The sequence below is a fragment of the Salvelinus fontinalis genome, chromosome 2 (assembly GCF_029448725.1).
Source record: "Salvelinus fontinalis isolate EN_2023a chromosome 2, ASM2944872v1, whole genome shotgun sequence".
In the NCBI taxonomy this organism is placed as follows: domain Eukaryota; kingdom Metazoa; phylum Chordata; class Actinopteri; order Salmoniformes; family Salmonidae; genus Salvelinus; species Salvelinus fontinalis.
Window position 1 is genome coordinate 33166755 of NC_074666.1, and position 19418 is coordinate 33186172.

General features: G+C 42.4%; 1 protein-coding gene and 1 long non-coding RNA gene across 6 annotated transcripts in view; both read left to right on the forward strand.

The window, feature by feature from the left end:
- The first annotated feature begins 7553 nt into the window (after positions 1–7553).
- On the forward strand, positions 7554–10106 carry LOC129817279 (uncharacterized). Of its 2 annotated transcripts, XR_008753690.1 has the most exons (5): positions 7554–8954; positions 9085–9101; positions 9230–9291; positions 9508–9579; positions 9783–10106. It is a non-coding gene; the product is annotated as an uncharacterized LOC129817279 (long non-coding RNA). The 2 variants fall into 2 exon arrangements; XR_008753689.1 differs by having other exon boundaries at positions 7554–9291.
- A 5442-nt stretch (positions 10107–15548) lies between these two features.
- The window catches only part of LOC129817302 (gamma-sarcoglycan-like), a 29744-nt gene continuing 25874 nt past the window's right edge, over positions 15549–19418 (forward strand). For 2 of the 4 annotated variants that reach the window (XM_055872399.1, XM_055872407.1), the window contains exon 1: positions 15551–16224. In XM_055872399.1, the coding sequence (XP_055728374.1) occupies positions 16075–16224 (150 nt within the window). In that variant the 5' untranslated portion in view covers positions 15551–16074. Of the gene's footprint in view, positions 16225–17872; positions 19164–19418 lie in introns of those variants that run through there. The other 2 variants (XM_055872426.1, XM_055872417.1) reach the window with 2 other exon arrangements.

Consider the following 19418-nt stretch of genomic DNA (forward strand, 5'->3'; position numbering starts at 1 on the left):
GGACCTAGTTTTGTCCCATGGAATAAATGTTGTAGATCTTAATGTTTTTCCTCATAATCCTGGACTATCGGACCACCATTTTATTACGTTTGCAATCGCAACAAATAATCTGCTCAGACCCCAACCAAGGAGCATCAAAAGTCATGCTATAAATTCTCAGACAACACAAAAATCCCTTGATGCCCTTCCAGACTCCTTCTGCCTACCCAAGGATGTCAGAGGACAAAAATCAGTTAACCACCTAACTGAGGAACTCAATTTAACCTTGCGCAATACCCTAGATGCAGTTGCACCCCTAAAAACGAAAAACATTTGTCATAAGAAACTAGCTCCCTGGTATACAGAAAATACCCGAGCTCTGAAGCAAGCTTCCAGAAAATTGGAACGGAAATGGCGCCACACCAAACTGGAAGTCTTCCGACTAGCTTGGAAAGACAGTACCGTGCAGTATCGAAGAGCCCTCACTGCTGCTCGATCATCCTACTTTTCCAACTTAATTGAGGAAAATAAGAACAATCCAAAATTTCTTTTTGATACTGTTGCAAAGCTAACTAAAAAGCAGCATTCCCCAAGAGAGGATGGCTTTCACTTCAGCAGTAATAAATTCATGAACTTCTTTGAGGAAAAGATCATGATCATTAGAAAGCAAATTACGGACTCCTCTTTAAATCTGCGTATTCCTCCAGGGCTTAGCTGTCCTGGATCTGCACAGCTCTGCCAGGGCCTGGGATCGGGAGAGACACTTAAGTGTTTTAGTACTATATCTCTTGACACAATGATGAAAATAATCATGGCCTCTAAACCTTCAAGCTGCATACTGGACCCTATTCCAACTAAACTACTGAAAGAGCTGCTTCATGTGCTTGGCCCTCCTATGTTGAACATAATAAACGGCTCTCTATCCACCGGATGTGTACCAAACTCACTAAAAGTGGCAGTAATAAAGCCTCTCTTGAAAAAGCCAAACCTTGACCCGGAAAATATAAAAAACTATCGGCCAATATCGAATCTTCCATTCCTCTCAAAAAAAATTGAAAAAGCTGTTGCGCAGCAACTCACTGCCTTCCTGAAGACAAACAATGTATACGAAATGCTTCAGTCTGGTTTTAGACCCCATCATAGCACTGAGACTGCACTTGTGAAGGTGGTAAATGACCTTTTAATGGCGTCAGACCGAGGCTCTGCATCTGTCCTCGTGCTACTAGACCTTAGTGCTGCCTTTGACACCATCGATCACCACATTCTTTTGGAGAGACTGGAAACCCAAATTGGCCTACACGGACAAGTTCTGGCCTGGTTTAGATCTTATCTGTCGGAAAGATATCAGTTTGTCTCTGTGAATGGTTTGTCCTCTGACAAATCAACTGTACATTTCGGTGTTCCTCAAGGTTCTGTTTTAGGAACACTATTGTTTTCACTATATATTTTACCTCTTGGGGATGTTATTCGAAAACATAATGTTAACTTTCACTGCTATGCGGATGACACACAGCTGTACATTTCAATGAAACATGGTGAAGCCCCAAAGTTGCCCTCGCTAGAAGCCTGTGTTTCAGACATAAGGAAGTGGATGGCTGAAAAGTTCTACTTTTAAACTCGGACAAAACAGAGATGCTTGTTCTAGGTCCCAAGAAACAAAGAGATCTTCTGTTTAATCTGACAATTAATCTTGATGGTTGTAAAGTCGTCTCGAATAAAACTGTGAAGGACCTCGGCGTTACTCTGGACCCTGATCTCTCTTTTGACGAACATATCAAGACTGTTTCAAGGACAGCTTTTTTCCATCTACGTAACATTGCAAAAATCTTACATTTTCTGTCCAAAAATGATGCAGAAAAATGTATCCATGCTTTTGTTTCTTCTAGGTTAGACTACTGCAATGCTCTACTTTCCGGCTACCCGGATAAAGCACTAAATAAACTTCAGTTAGTGCTAAATATGGCTGCTAGAATCCTGACTAGAACCAAAAAATGTGATCATATTACTCCAGTGCTAGCCTCCTTACACTGGCTTCCTGTTAAGGCAAGGGCTGATTTCAAGGTTTTACTGTTAACCTACAAAACGTTACATGGGCTTGCTCCTACCTATCTTTCTGAGTTGGTACTGCCGTACATACCTACACGTACGCTACGGTCACAAGACGCAGGCCTCCTAATTGTCCCTAGAATTTCTAAGCAAACAGCTGGAGGCAGGGCCTTCTCCTATAGATCTCAATTTTTATGGAATGGTCTGCCTACCCATGTGAGAGACGCAGACTCGGTCTCAACCTTTAAGTCTTTACTGAAGACTTATCTCTTCAGTGGGTCATATGATTGAGTGTAGTCTGGCCCAGGAGTGTGAAGGTGAACGGGAAGGCTCTAGAGCAACGAACCGCCCTTGCTGTCTCTGCCTGGCCGGTTCTCCTCTCTCCACTGGGATTCTCTGCCTCTAACCCTATTACAGGGGCTGAGTCACTGGCTTACTGGTGCTCTTTTATGCCGTCCCTAGGAGGGGTGCGTCACTTGAGTGGGTTGAGTCACTGACGTGATCTTCCTGTCTGGGTTGGCGCCTCCCCCTTGGGTTGTGACGTGGCGGAGATCTTTGTGGGCTATACTCGGCCTTGTCTCAGGATGGTAAGTTGGTGGTTGAAGATATCCCTCTAGTGGTGTGGGGGCTGTGCCTTGGCAAAGTGGGTGGGGTTATATCCTTCCTGTTTGGCCCTGTCCGGGGGTATCATCGGATGGGGCCACAGTGTCTCCTGACCCCTCCTGTCTCAGCCTCCAGTATTCCAGCACCCTCGACAACTACTGTGATTATTATTATTTGACCATGCTGAACATCTTGGCCATGTTCTGTTATAATCTCCACCCGGCACAGCCAGAAGAGGACTGGCCACCCCTCATAGCCTGGTTCCTCTCTAGGTTTCTTCCTAGGTGTTGGTCTTTCTAGGGAGTTTTTCCTAGCCACTGTGCTTCTACACCTGCATTGCTTGCTGTTTGGGGTTTTAGGCTGGGTTTCTGTACAGCACTTTGAGATATCAGCTGATGTACGAAGGGCTATATAAATACATTTGATTTGGATTCAGAGTTTCGGGGCTGTCGCTGGGCAATACGGACTTTCAGCTCCCTCCAAAGATTTTCTATTGGTTTCAGGTCTGGAGACTGCCTAGGCCACTCCAGGACCTTGAGATGCTTCTTACGGAGCCACTCCTTAGTTGCCCTGGCTGTGTGTTTCGGGTCGTTGTCATGCTGGAAGACCCAGCCACAACCCATCTTCAATGCTCTTACTGAGGGAAGGAGGTTCCCTCGCGATACATGGCCCCACCCATCCTCCCCTCAATAGGGTGCAGTCATCCTCCCCCCTTTGCAGAAAAGTAACACTAACATCAAGGCGGTGGCCCGTTCCTGTCGGTTCATGCTCTACAACATCCGCAGAGTACGACCCTGCCTCACACAGGAAGCGGCGCAGGTTCTAATCCAGGCACTTGTCATCTCCCGTCTGGATTACTGCAACTCGCTGTTGGCTGGGCTCCCTGCCTGTGCCATTAAACCCCTACAACTCATCCAGAACGCCGCAGCCCGTCTGGTGTTCAACCTTCCCAAGTTCTCTCACGTCACCCCGCTCCTCCGCTCTCTCCACTGGCTTCCAGTTGAAGCTCGCATCCGCTACAAGACCATGGTGCTTGCCTACGGAGCTGTGAGGGGAACGGCACCTCAGTACCTTCAGGCTCTGATCAGGCCCTACACCCAAACAAGGGCACTGCGTTCATCCACCTCTGGCCTGCTCGCCTCCCTACCACTGAGGAAGTACAGTTCCCGCTCAGCCCAGTCAAAACTGTTCGCTGCTCTGGCACCCCAATGGTGGAACAAACTCCCTCACAACGCCAGGACAGCGGAGTCAATCACCACCTTCCGGAGACACCTGAAACCCCACCTCTTTAAGGAATACCTAGGATAGGATAAAGCAATCCTTCTGACACCCCCCCCCTTAAAAGATTTAGATGCACTATTGTAAAGTGGCTGTTCCACTGGATGTCATAAGGTGAATGCACCAATTTGTAAGTCGCTCTGGATAAGAGCGTCTGCTAAATGACTTAAATGTAATGTAATGTAAAAGCATCCCCAAATAATGATGTTTCCACCTCCATGCTTCACGGTTAGGATGGTGTTCTTGGGGTTATACTCATCCTTCTTCTTCCTCTAAACACGGCGAGTGGAGTTTAGACCAAAAAGCTATTTTTTTGTCTCATCAGACCACATGACCATCTCCCATTCCTCCTCTGGATCATCCAGATGGTCATTGGCAAACTTCAGACGGGCCTGGACATGCGCTGGCTTGAGCAGGGGGACCTTTCGTGTGCTGCAGGATTTTAATCCATGACGGCGTAGTGTGTTACTAATGGTTTTCTTTGAGACTGTGGTCCCAGCTCTCTTCGGGTCATTGACCAGGTCCTGCCGTGTAGTTCTGGGCTGATCCCACACCTTCCTCATGATCATTGATGCCCCACGAGGTGAGATCTTGCATGGAGCCCCAGACCGAGGATGATTGACCGTCATCTTGAACTTCTTCCATTTTCTAATAATTGCACCAACAGTTGTTGCCTTCTCACCAAGCTGCTTGCCTATTGTCCTGTAGCCCATCCCAGCCTTGTGCAGGTCTACAATTTTATCCCTGATGTCCTTACACAGCTCTCTGGTCTTGGCCATTGTGGAGAGGTTGGAGTCTGTTTGATTGAGTGTGTGGACCGGTGTCTTTTATACAGGTAAAGAGTTCAAACAGGTGCAGTTAATACAGGTAATGAGTGGAGAACAGGAGGGCTTCTTAAGGAAAAACTAACAGGTCTGTGAGAGATGGAATTCTTACTGGTTGGTAGGTGATCAAAAACTTATGTCATGCAATAAAATGCAAATTAATTACTTAAAAATCATACAATGTGAGTTTCTGGATTTTATTTTTTAGATTCCGTCTTTCACAGTTGAAGTGTACCTATGATAAAAATTACAGACCTCTACATGCTTTGTAAGTAGGAAAACTGCAAAATCGGGCAGTGTATCAAATACTTGTTCTCCCCACTGTATGTACTGGGCAAAAATATAAATGCAACAATTTCATATTTTTTTTCCTGAGTTACAGTTCATACAAGGAAATCAGTCAATTTAAATAAATTCATTTTGGCCCTAATAGAAGGCAAGCATCCCGGAGTCGCATCTTCACTGTTGACGTTGAGACTGGTGTTTTGCGGATACTATTTAATGAGGCTGCCAGTTTAGGACTTGTGAGGCGTCTGTTGCACCTGTGTAATGATCATGCTATTTAATCAGTTTCTTGATATGCCACAGGTGTCAGGTGGATCGATTATATTGGCAAAGGAGAAATGCTCAATAACAGGGATGTAAAACAAATTTGTGCACCAAATTTGAGAGAAATAAGCTTTTTGTGGGTATAGAATATTTCTGGGATCTTTTATTTCAGCTCATGAAGCATGTGACCAACACTTTACATGTTGCGTTTAGATTTTCGTTCAGTATATATATTAGTCCAATAGTGCAAAAACCTTTGTAGATGTTGGTCAGTGTATACAACAACAAAAAATCTCTCAAATGTGATATGGGTGGATATGAAGAAAAAAATCTGAGGTACCAATGAGAAAGTCAATGTCCCAGGAACGCAAGCTATTTAGGTTACCTCATGTTCGAGAGGATCAAATCGTAATGTATTATGAGTCAATTGTGACCGACTCTACAAATAATAATGAGTAGTTATTTATGATGCAAGGTTCTTTGTCGATCAGTCAGTCAGCAGTCACCTGCAAGGTCATAACTAGTTACCACAGCCACAAAGTCATAAACCCCAGCTATTTCTACAATTTATCTCCTTAAAATGTGATTTTTAACCTAACCTTAAATTATGACCAAGCACATTTTTGTTTACACACATTTTTTACGATATAGCCGATTTTGACTTTGTGGCTGTGCTATCTAATGGAAAGCTGCCTGCAATGTCGTACAAGCCCAATGGCTCTGAGTTTTATTCTGAGGTATGAGAAATGAGCAGGAGGGCATGGGACTAAGGAGTGTGTAGTTTCGGTGGAAAAAGTGGAGTGTTTCAATTGTGGGGGTGGCCATGTTGCTGGGGATCAGAAATGTCCTGTGCGAGTGACACCGTTTCAAGTTTCCAGGGTGATAGTAGAGCAGAATGTGTCATATGCTGAGGCAGTGAGGAAAGTAGATGATGGAGGGAGAATTGTGAGGGAGCCTGACAGTATCCATGTGAGTAGTAGGTCAGTACAGAGTGACCCGAACCGTTTGTGCTTTACTAAGGTTGACTTCTTGGCGTTTATTGCTATGGTCATTAATTGTACCGGACAAATGAAAAGATAATCTCAGAAATTTGTATTGGTAGTAGCAGCAGCAGAGACGTTTTTGGGTGTCAGAGATTTTAGTGCAGAAAAACTGTAGAGGGTTTTGAGAAAAGGGGTTCCAGCCTCCCAGGCCAACAGCCTGAAGTAGGATCTGTTAGGGCCAAAGTAGTGGTGAGGTGTGTTGGGGATAAATGGTGGTGCAATTTCCTTTTTCCCCCATTCCCTTTTTCCCTTTTTTTGAGAACAAATGTGCAATGCATTTTCTGAAATGTGAAAGGCAGCAATACGCAACAAAGAGGCCTCTGCTAGAACACCACACGAAGGAGGAGGCAGCGGCTCCGGGTTTCCCGGATGTACAACAAATAGAGAGCAATAGTAATGGTGTCTGCAGTAGGTACTAACTCTGCCATGGTTAGTTGACAAGGCCTATGGGGAAATTAAAGGAGTTTTTGTAGGGTTTTATTTTTTCTTTCGTTATTTTGGAAATATTTTCTTAACTGCATTGTTGGTTAAGGGCTTAAGGACTTGTAAGCATTTCACGGTAAGGTCTACACCTTTTTGTATTCAGCACGTGACAAATACAATTTGATTGGATTTGATGTAACGTTAACATCATTGGAAATGTAGCTATTGGTATAGGTTGCTATAATAACTCACCGTTTGGCCTAGTATAATAAGTAGTTAATATCTTCTTTCTCTATTCTGAGTAGAAGTGTTCCAAAGGAAAAGTGAGGGACACGCTCAATAACCTGGTCCTCTTCGGCAAAGCCACCTACGACAAACTGCTCAAGGAAGTGCCCAACTACAAACTCATCACCCCAACTATTGTATCTGAAAGGCTAAAGGTCAGAGGCTGTCTAGCCAGGACAGCCCTCCAGGAACTGCTGTCTATAGGTATACCTCAAACTGGCTTATTCTCTACCCATCTTCCTCCTGAACATCAAATATTTAAAGGAATCGACCAGTGTAAGGAATATGGTCAAAAAACCCTCCTGCACAACTTTTTAAAGTACTTGAGGGGGAGTGAATGATTGCACATTCTGAGGGAAAGGGTAGAGAATTGGAACATAGCAAATTGCCAAGTTAAGAATGAATTTGGTTAATCAGTATGTAGCTTTGTCAGTATATCGGTTGCATACATGTGACCCATCTATTGGACATGTTCTGCTCCATGAATCTGCAGATTGAAGCCCACTGGAAGTAATTTGTTAATAGCCTCTGTGCTCCCTTAAATGTGCTGTGTATTCTTATCCAGCATATTCTTCCTATCTGCTTTCCACAGGTATGATCAAGCTGGTGTCCAAGCACAGAGCACAGGTGATCTACACAAGGGGCACTGAGGAGGGTGAAGGCGCAGAAAAGGAGGAGGAGAAGGAAGCTAAGGAAAGGAAAGGAAGCGAAGGAGAAGAAATTAGGTGATCCTTTCAATAGCACTGCAGAGATGGTGGTTGGCACTCAGTAGGAACAAACGTGTATTCATATTGGACATTTAGTAGACTACCTCCTTAGTTACAGAACATTTAGCCAGCTTTGTGTATATTGAATGTGGCCTCTATAACTTAACATCACATTTATTTTTATATACAGTGGAGTCCTAAATTATTGACACCCTTTATAAAGAGTTTAAAAAACGAATCTAACTAGCTACAGTGCATGCTAACTCAAATGAGCTGCTAATGTAGCCAACATCTAGCCAACATCACCAGCTACCGAGCCAACATCACCAGCGACCTAACTTCATATTAGCTAGCTATCTTGATGTATTTATCATTGTAAAAACAAACTCTAAATGCATTTGTAGGTAGCTAGCTGACAGCCATTGAGGAGGGTGAAAGAATAGCAGCCCCAACTGTCAAAGTGGGAGAGTAGGCTATTCTGCATAGGGCAGGTGCTTTTGTGTAGTTCCAGTCTCTAGAAGTGAGCATGGAGATAATAGTAACATAATATTCAGTGCTGTCTAATTAGAGTATAATGAAGTCTGTTTCTTGTGATCTTTTCTGTTCTGAGATAGAGAGCTGTGAAAGCCTGTCTGCAGATGAAGAGGTCCCAATGAAGCGCAGTGGTTCTCAGTCCTGGTCCTCAGTCCTGGTCTTTTTGTTTTTGCCTTAGCACTACACAGCTGGGTCAAATGATCAACTCATCATCAAGCTTCAAGTGATATTTAATTTGTGATGCTATCCTTGATATGATCCTGCTGTTGTCACATGCCACACATGCACATGTGTGCGCACACATCTATCCAATGTGATCATGATTTGTTATTATACTTCAGTAATCCACAATGACCTGGTGACGTAAAAGCCTAATAATGACTTCCATTATTCCTACAGATACCTTGCAACTGAAGATTCCTTCAAATTGATTGCCTACAGTTACTGTGTAGGGCACTGCAAGGTTGGGTGATGAGGGCCATCTGGGACTGCCTCCTAGGGGAATTCAGGCATGTGAAGGCTACCTGTGTCCTGCATAACTTAATGAGGATATACACAAGGACCAGGATGGGATCTGTAGATTGCCGCCGTGTGCCAGAGGAGAGGTCTGCTGCTCTGCAGGATGTTTCACGTGTGTGGGAGATCTTCACCACCTACTTCTTTGAAGAGGCTGCTGCTCCCTGGTAACACCATAGACTACTCAATACACAACCAAAGGCTCTTTTAAGAGCCATCCACATTGCAATTTACTTAGCTATGTCAACCACAGTTATTGAATTCCCAGTTTCTCTCCTTTTGATTTCTACTTCTCAGGTGAGGATACTGTTTAGGTAAGGGGGTGATGTCTGTACAAAAACAAAACTGCCTCTTTTAAGATTTAAAAAAAAACAATTAGACACCCTATAACCCAGACCTACACACTTGTGTATCAATCTGATTGATGGATTGTGTTGTTCAGGTGTATTACTGTTGCTCCTTCCACCTTCAAAGAATAGGCAAGAGGACCAACCATAGAGAATAGTATGTCATTATTTCTATAACTCTGCTATATTGTTTGTACTTGTGTGTCTGTGCATGTTTATCAGTATAAAGTACTCTGAAGCCAATTAGTGTGGACACCAGGTGAGGCCACACATACAGATTCTTGTTGAACACTATCTTTAACTACCTTATTTTCTCAATAACAGTCTCTCTCCTTCACTTCATCCCGCTCCCCCTTCTCCCTAAATCCTCTAGGTTATATCAGCTGTGTCGGTGAACCCTTCCCGCATCTGAACTGGCTACATAGAGGGTACAGCAGGACCAGAGGTGAGAGGTCACTTGGTCGTGTCAACAGGAAGTATTATCAAAGACATGCTTTACATTGAAATACAGATAGAGATGTAGTAGTCCCAGAGTTAATGATCCAAGGTCAGTTTTGCATTTCACCTCCTGATGATTATGACTGACAGTGTTAGCATGTATAAGCCTTTTTTGTTCTATCTTTCTCTACATCTGTGTCTCGTCTGCAGGTATGTTTTGATGTGAGAGAGGATGCCAACCCCCAGTTCCATCATCGCCACCTCACTCGCTCTTAAGATAACTTTCAGGCCAACTGATTAGGAGACACCGCTAGAGACACTATTATGTAATTGGGATGAACTGAGAGAATATTAGAGTAGCACTGTGATTCATTAATCAAATGCTGTCTTCCTTGCTCCTCTGTTCTTACATCTTTCCCTTTCTGTTACACTCTCACACCTCTCTCCCCACCTCCTCTTTCTTCCTCTGTTTTAGAATGCACACTAGATGTGCATTGAAGTACAGATTGAACGTGTATTTATAATATTATAATATTTATAATCCATGTATTATGTATCTATAACACTTGGATAATGAACTTCTTTCAATAAAGCATTTCACATTCTCTACTGATTGAAATTAAGTCTATCATTTGGTGAAAACTACACCTATCCTGCATCCTCAGATCAGTGCAGATGAAGGAAATTATATATTGATATAAATCAGTTTTATAGTATTTACATGATGCATAGGAAGTGTAGTTTAGTGTTTTTTAGATTCTGTTTCTGTATACAGCACCAGCCAAGTTCGGACACACCTACATTTTTTACTATTTTCTACATTGTAAAATAATAGTGAAGACAAACTATGAAATAACACATGGAATCATGTAACTAAAAAAGTGTTAAACAAATGAAAATATATTTTATATTTGAAATTCTTCAAAATAGCCACCCTTTTCCTTGATGACAGCTTTACACACTGTTGGCATTCTCTCAACCGGCTTAATGAGGAATGTTTTTCCAACATTCTTGAAGGAGTTCCCACATATGCTGAGCACTTGTTGGATGCTTTTCCTTCACTCTGCGGTCCAACTCATCCCAAACCATCTCAATTGGGTTTAGGTCGGGTGATTGTGGAGGCCAGGTCATCTGATGCAGCACCACCCCTCTCCTTCTTGGTCAAATAGCCCTTACACAGCCTGGAGGTGTTTTGGGTCATTGTCCTGTTGAAAAACAAATGATAATCCCACTAAGCGCAAACCAGATGGGATGGCGTTTTGATGCAGAATGCTGTGGTAGCCTCATCAGACCAAAGGACAGATTTCCACAGGTCTAATGTCCATTGCTCGTGTTTCTCGGCCCAAGCAAGTGTCTTCTTCTTATTGGTGTCCTTTAGTAGTGGTTTCTTTGCAGCAATTCGACCATGAAGGCTTGATTCACGCAGTCTCCTCTGAACAGTTGATATTGAGATGTGTCTGTTACTTGAACTCTGTGAAGCATTTATTTGGGCTGCAAATTCTGAGTCTCGTAACTCTAATGAACTTATACTCTGCAGCAGAGGTGACTCTGGGTCTTCCTTTCCTGTGGCGGTCCTCATGAGAGCCAGTTTCATAGCGCTTGATGGATTTTGCGACTGCACTCAGAAGAAACTTTCAAAGTTCTTGACATTTTCCGAATTGACTGACCTTCATGTCTTAAAGTAATGATGGACTGTCATTTCTCTTTGCTTATTTGAGCTCTTCTTGCCATAATATGGACTTTGTCTTTTACCGAATAGGGCTATCTTCTATAACACCCCTACCTTGTCACAACACAACTGATTGGCTCAAATGCATTGAGGAAAGATTTTCCACAAATTAACTTTTAAGGTGGCACACCTGTTAATTGAAATGTATTCCAGGTGACTACCTCATGAAACTGGTTGAGAGAATGCCAAGAATGCCATCAAGGCTACTTGAAGAATCTCAAATATAAATTATATTTTTATTTAACACTTTTTTAGTTACTACATGATACATGATTCCATATGTGCTATTTCATAGTTTTGATGTCTTCACTATTATTCTACAATGTTGAAAATAGTCCAAATAAAGAAAAACCCTTGAATGAATAGGTGTCCAAACATTTGACTGGTACTGTATATGAATTACAAATCTGCCTTTAACTATTCAAATCATGTTTCTAGTCTATTGCATAGTTACAATGTGTATCCATTGATGTTCCAGGACCAAGATTGGTAAACACTATTGAAGTGTATAACTGTAATGCATACATGCAGACACAGGATCATTCAAAGACTGGAATTTGATACTCCTGGTGTTAGATAGGACTGAAAAAGAATGTCTCACAGACATTCATACCTGAACTGCACCTTTATTTGCAAAGGTAGAGTAAATGATCAGTGAATATATTAAATATACAGGCTACAATGTGGGGATCTCATGCATGGTAATAACCACATGTATATATAACTTGTATCCTTGGCAAAGTTATATTATAGTCTACTCAATCCATAGGCTTCTTTAATGTCATTCAGACTGTTTTGAAGTTGATACAACCGACTATGATAGCTGAGGTTCATAGCTAGGTTCTGAACTAATATTTATAGCAAACGTTTTAGGGTCCATACACAAATCGGCTACATAGCTAGCTACATATCCATTCAGGTATTTTTATCCTTCACTGCACAATAAGCAAGAAAATAGTAAGCTAGCTATGTTATTTCAGGTGCATTGCATGGCAAATATCAGCAAGGGAAGCTTACAAAATGTTACATTCATTTTGCAGTAAATGCTTTAGCTAGCTAGACTCTTTACATCCACTGTTTCATAAGACCACAGCCTGGTTTGCTGGTTGTTTCAGGAGTCCCTAAAACATTAAACAACCAGAATTACAATTTCATACTCACCCATAAAGCTAGCTGGCTAATGTTAGCTCGTCAGCTAGCTTGCTAAATAGTAATTTGTCAATTTACTTTATGACCAAAGATTATGCATAATCATTTTCTCAACATTAACATATTCTTCTCAACAACTTTTTTGCATGATTCATTATGACGTTATATTTTTTCTTCCATTTGCTTCCATCCTAGTATTTTTGTCAGCCATCTTTGCTGAATAAAGTATCCTTCCTTGGATCGCATAGCGCCTGAACCTGTTTACTGCACAACACAATCCATCGATCAGATTGATACATGAGTGTGTAAGTGTGAGTTATAGGGCGTGTATTTGTTCAAATGTTTTTCAATGTGAGTGACTTAAAATAGCCTGTTTTGTTTTTGTACAGACATCACCCCCTTACCTAAACAGCACCCTCACCTGAGAAGTAGAAATCAAAAAGAAAGAAATTGGAAATTGAATAACTGCAGTTGACATACAGTGGGGCAAAAAAGTATTTAGTCAGCCACCAATTGTGCAAGTTCTCCCGCTTAAAAAGATGAGAGAGGCCTGTAATTTTCATCATAGGTACACTTCAACTATGACAGACAAAATGAGAAAAATAAATCCAGAAAATCACATTGTAGGATTTTTTATGAATTTATTTGCAAATTATGGTGGAAAATAAGTATTTGGTCAATAACAAAGGTTTATCTCAATACTTTGCTATATAATACCATTTGTTGGCAATGACAGAGGTCAAACGTTTTCTGTAAGTCTTCACAAGGTTTTCACACACTGTTGCTGGTCTTTTGGCCCATTCCTCCATGCAGATCTCCTCTAGAGCAGTGATGTTTTGGGGCTGTTGCTGGGCAACACGGACTTTCAACTCCCTCCAAAGATTTTCTATGGGGTTGAGATCTGGAGACTGGCTAGGCCACTCCAGGACCTTGAAATGCTTCTTACGAAGCCACTCCTTTGTTGCCCGGGCGGTGTGTTTGGGATCATTGTCATGCTGAAAGACCCAGCCACGTTTCATCTTCAATGCCCTTGCTGATGGAAGGAGGTTTTCACTCCAAATCTCACGATACATGGCCACATTCATTCTTTCCTTTACACGGATCAGTCGTCCTGGTCCCTTTGCAGAAAAACAGCCCCAAAGCATGATGTTTCCACCCCCATGCTTCACAGTAGGTATGGTGTTCTTTGGATGCAACTCAGCATTCTTTGTCCTCCAAACACGTCGAGTTGAGTTTTCACCAAAAAGTTATATTTTGGTTTTATCTGACCATATAACATTCTCCCAATCTTCTTCTGGATCATCCAAATGCTCTCTAGCAAACTTCAGACGGGCCTGGACATGTACTGGCTTAAGCAGGGGGACACGTCTGGCACTGCAGGATTTGAGTCCCTGGCGGCGTAGTGTGTTACTGATGGTAGGCTTTGTTACTTTGGTCCCAGCTCTCTGCAGGTCATTCACTAGGTCCCCCCGTGTGGTTCTGAGATTTTTGCTCACCGTTCTTGTGATCATTTTGACCCCACGGGGTGAGATCTTGCGTGTAATGTTTTTTTAATGCTGAGCTGTAATCGATGAACAGAATTCTTACATAGGTATTCCTCGTCCAGATGGGTTAGGTCAGTGTGCAGTGTGATTGCGATTTCGTCGTCTGTGGACCTATTGGGGCGGTAAGCAAATTGGAGTGGGTCTAGGGTGTCAGGTAGGGTTGAGGTGATATGATCCTTGACTAGTCTATCAAAGCACTTACCTTAGTGTCACGTTCCTGACCTGTTTTCCATTGTTTTTGTGTGTGTTTAGTTGGTCAGGGCGTGAGTTGGGGTGGGCATTCTATGTTATGTGTTTCTATGTTGGGTTAAATGTGTTGCCTGATATGGTTCTCAAATAGAGGCAGGTGTTTGACGTTTCCTCTGATTGAGAACCATATTAAGGTAGGCTGTTCTCACTGTTTGTTTGTGGGTGATTGTCTTCCGTGTCTGTGTATGTCGCACCACACGGGACTGTTTCGTTTTCGTTCGTGTATGTAGTCTGTTCCTGTTCGTGCATTCTTCATGTTTATGTAAGTTCACATGTTCAGGTCTGTCTACGTCGTTTTGTTGTTTTGTAATTTTCAAAGTGTTTTTCGTGTTCGTGTTCGTCTTTAAATAAATCATTATGGATTCAACCTACGCTGCATTTTGGTCCGACCCTTACTCCTCCTCCTCGTCCGTACACTTAGCTTTCTTGGGGAACAGGAACAATGGTGGCCCTCTTGAAGCATGTGGGAACAGCAGACTGGGATAGAGATTGATTGAATATGTCGGTAAACACACCAGCCAGCTGGTCTGCGCATGCTCTGAGGACACGGCTAGGGATGCCGTCTGGGCCGGCAGCCTTGCGAGGGTTAACACGTTTAAATGTTTTACTCACATTGGCTGCGGTGAAGGAGAGCCCGCAGGTTTTGGTAGCGGGCTGTGTCAGTGGCACTGTATTGTCCTCAAAGCGAGCAAAGAAGTTGTTTAGTTTGTCTGGGAGCAAGACGTCGGTGTCCGTGATTGACTGTAGAACCAGTCACATATGTCTCTTGTCTAAGCCATTGAATTGCAACTCTACTTTGTCTCTATACTGACACTTAGCTTATTTGATTGCCTTGCGGAGAGAATAGCTACACTGTTTGTATTCGGTCATGTTTCCGGTCGCCTTGCCATGATTAAAAGCAGTGGTTTGCACTTTCAGTTTTGCGCGAATGCTGCCATGAATTCACGGTTTTTGGTTGGGGAAGGTTTTAATAGTCACCATGGGTATAACATCACCGATGCACTTGCTAATAAACTCGCTCACCGAATCAGCGTATACATCAATGTTGTTGTCTGAGGCTATCTGGAACATATTCCAGTCCACATGATCGAAGCATTCTTGAAACGTGGAATCGGATTGGTCGGACCAGCGTTGAACAGACCTGAGCAAGGGCGTTTCCTGTTTAAGTTTCTGTCTATAGGCTGGGATCAAAAAAATGGAGTCTTGGTCAGATTTGCCGAAAGGAGGGCGAGGGAGGGCTTTGTATGCGTCACGGAAGTTAGAGTAGCAATGATCCAGAGTTTTTCTAGCCCGGGTCGCGCATTCGATATGCTGATAATATTTAGGGAGCCTTGTTTTCAGATTAGCCTTGTTAAAATCCCCAGCTACAATAAATGCAGCCTCAGGAAATGTGGTTTCCAGTTTACATAGAGTCCAATGAAGTTCTTTCAGGGCCATCGAGGTGTCTCCTTGGAGGGGATATACACGGCTGTGATTATAATCGAAGATAATTCTCTTGGTAGATAATGCAGTCAGCTTTGATTGTAAGGAATTCTAGGTCAGGTCAACTAAAGGACTTGAGTTCCTGTATGTCGTTATGATCACATCACGACTCGTTAATCATAAGGCATACACCCCCTCCCTTCTTCTTACCAGAGAGATGTTTGTTTCTGTCGGCGCAATGCGTGAAGAAACCGGGTGGCTGTACCGACTCTGATAAGGTATGTTAGCCATGTTTCCGTGAAACAGAGAATGTTACAATCTCTGATGTCTCTCTGGAAGGGAACCCTTGCTCGAATTTCGTCTACCTTGTTGTCAAGAGACTGGACATATAGCGAGTAGTATACTCGGCATGTGCCAGTCTACGGAGCCTGACCAGAAGACCGCTCCATCTGCGGTGCCGTTGTTTTGGGTCGCCTACTGGGATCTGATCCATTGTCCTGGGTGGTGGTCCAAACAGAGGATCCGCTTTGGGAAAGTCGTATTCCTGGTCGTAATGTTGGTAAGTTGACGTTGCTCTTATATCCAATAGTTCTTCCCGGCTGTATGTAATAAGACTTACAATTACCTGGGTAACAGTGTAATAAATAATACATAAAAAAACTAAATTACTGCATAGTTTCCTAAGAACGCGAAGCTGAGCTGTAATCAACTATTTACCCATTTAATAACCAGACCTTCATACAAACTTGCTATGCTGAATTCTTGCCGCACAACGTGTTGCTATATGCTGCCAGCAAAGCCACAAGCGAGCCACTTGTGTGTAGATCACCATTTGTCCTCCCGCGTCACTTCAACACAGAAAATCTCAGCTAAACATAGAATGAAGATGAATACCTGTCTCTCTGTGGCCACCGAAAATGTAATAGATTAATATAAATAGCCTAAAAAGCTTGCTGTGTTATAAACAAACGAAGCAAGGATACTTAAAAAAAAGGAAAACACAACCAAATTTCATGTGCAATCAGTAGACCTACCTAGTAGCCTGTTTCTTAGGGATAGGCGTCCCGTCAACGGGGCAGTTGTAAATCATGCTGTGCCGTGTGTCACAATCGCAGATTTTAGAGAAACAACAAATGTCGGTACATACAGTATAAGTGTCTTATATCGTTTTGGGAAACGGGTGTGACATCTTTGGCAGTTATTTTTTAGAATGCATCATTAAAACACTCATAACCTTAAGCTCCATCGCTATCGGGAAACCAGGCACAGAGCGACTAACAGGAGGGTAAAGTGCCTTGCTCAAGGGCAATTGGCAGATTTTTCACCCAGTTAGCTTGGGGATCTGAACCAGTGTCCTTTCAGTTACTGGCCCAACGCTCTTAAACCATTAGGCTACCTGCCGCCCCTCTTATGCATGCTCATTTCCACGCCAAAACCACCACTGGTGTGTGTGGCCAAATAGCTCTATTTTCATGTCATCTCACCAAAACACCGGTTCCAATCCAAGTGCCAACACCATTTAGCAATACCATCTGTTGGATGACATGAAAATAGAGCTCTTTGGCTACCCATAACAGTGGTGGTTTAAGAGTTGAAATGAGAATGCATGAGAAGAAAACAACCCATTACCTACTGTAAAAATGGTGGTGGATCTTTGATGTTATGGGGCAACTTTTCTTTCACTAGTCCTGGGGCCCTTGTTAAGGTTAAACAGCATCATGAACTTTACCCAGTACCAGGGCATTTAGCTGAAACCTGGTTGGCTATTTGACCAAGAAGGAGAGTGATAGAGAGCTGCATCAGATGACTTGGCCTCCACAATTACCCAACCTCAACCCATTGAGATGTTTGGGATGAGTTGGACCGCAGAGTGAAGGAAAAGCATCCAACAGGTGCTCAGCATATGTGGGAACTCCTTCAAGACTGTTGTAAAAGCATTCCAGGTAACGCTGGTTGAGAGAATGCCAAGCGTGTGCAAAGCTGTCATCAAGGCAAAGCGTGGCTACTTTGAAGAACCTCAAATATAAAATATATTTTGATTTGTTTAACACTTTTTTGGTTACTACAGGATTCCATGTGTCTTACCACCATGGTACCATGGTGATTTTAATGGTGAAACATTGTAACTTTACCTGTAGGGAGATTCGTTGGTGTAGGCTTAGGACTAAATCAAAACATTGGTAATGCATGTATTGGTCTTCAAGTGGCTCATTATAATGTGTGTATACTTAACAAACAGCTGTGCAAATTACTTTCCAAAATGTGATTTAAAGTTCTGAATTAATTATGTGTGCGCACTGGGATGTGTAAATTCCAAATCAACAAACCTGTTCTTGCGTGATGGCGCCCAGGCGCACTGGAGTGGCATGTTTGTAGTGATAACGCCCCCACAGGGAATTAGAATAAGCAGCCCATTATTAACACAACATTGCATAAAGGCATCATATCACTCATTCTGGAGTGGAGTTCCAGTCCAGAGATGTTGAGTTGACAGTGGTAAGAATTTGCGACAATCTGAGTTTCACGATTGGCGCTATCGCAACAAGGTAATATTGGTGTAGGTATCAGACAATCACTTATTTTAAACGACTTTCTTTGCCATGAATATCTGGTTTTACGCCTGTAAATCCAACACCAACATGCCGGAGACGAGTTTTCTAGTCGTGCAGTCTGTCAAGTCGGTAAGACATTGAGGTATTTTTGTTTACAATGAGGAGGATTTGAATAGAGCGATGCACCGACCGACAGACAGAATCGCATGCGGAAAGGAAACGTGATGACTCGTGTCCGTTTGTACAGTTTAGGATATGTTCGTTCACAGCATCTCCACTTTGAGCGAACATTTAGGTACAATCTTACTCTAGTGTGAAATTAGGAATGAGTGAATTATTTAAAAAATGATGATATTATGAAACCTGTCCTTGGTGCTGATTATTTGTCAACAGGACGTTTTAATTAATAATATCAACATTCATTATGCATAATGAATCATATGCAATAATTATTAATATTATTACAAAAATCTATAGGTAATTCTGAAATAATATCAGCAACCCTTCAGCAGAATGCTGTACTGAAAACACCTTCATTTTCTAATGAGACTGAGAATCACTTGAAATACTGTCTTTTATGTCTCTTTTATCTCATATACCTGACTGGGGTCTTTTTCTACTATTCTGCAAAAAGTTTTGGACAGAGAATAATTACATGGTTTTTCACCTCCAATGGATACCCATAGGTAGCCCATAACCTAGGCTGAACAAAGAGAATGGAGAAGTGAGGCAGGCAGAGTAATGTGGGTACCTAATGTAGACCATATAATGCAGGAGAGCGAGCCAAAGTCCTCATGAGGAGGGATGCTAAGCATCACTCAGTCAGTGCCGATTCGGAGCGTGATTCATGGCATCTTGCTGGTAAATGCCAGGTCCATGGGTCTGAGCTCCATACAAAAGCCCCATTGCCTCTGCAAAGGACGGAAACTTTCTCTCTGAGACTTTGGTAAGAGATGCTTATTGTCATTGATTTGTCTGTCATTGGTTAAGGAACAAGCTAGTAGTCCTGACCTATTGTTTATCATGTTGCATCTTGCATGTCATATGAATTAAACGTATTTTTAAGTAGCATATGTTATTTCAAGATCAGAACAATTTTTGTCGCAATGGTATAAAAATGTGTAATACATCCCCAGAACATGAGTCAGATGATGTAAAAACCAGCAATCGGTTAAAGTTATGTTACGGGAGATTCATTTTT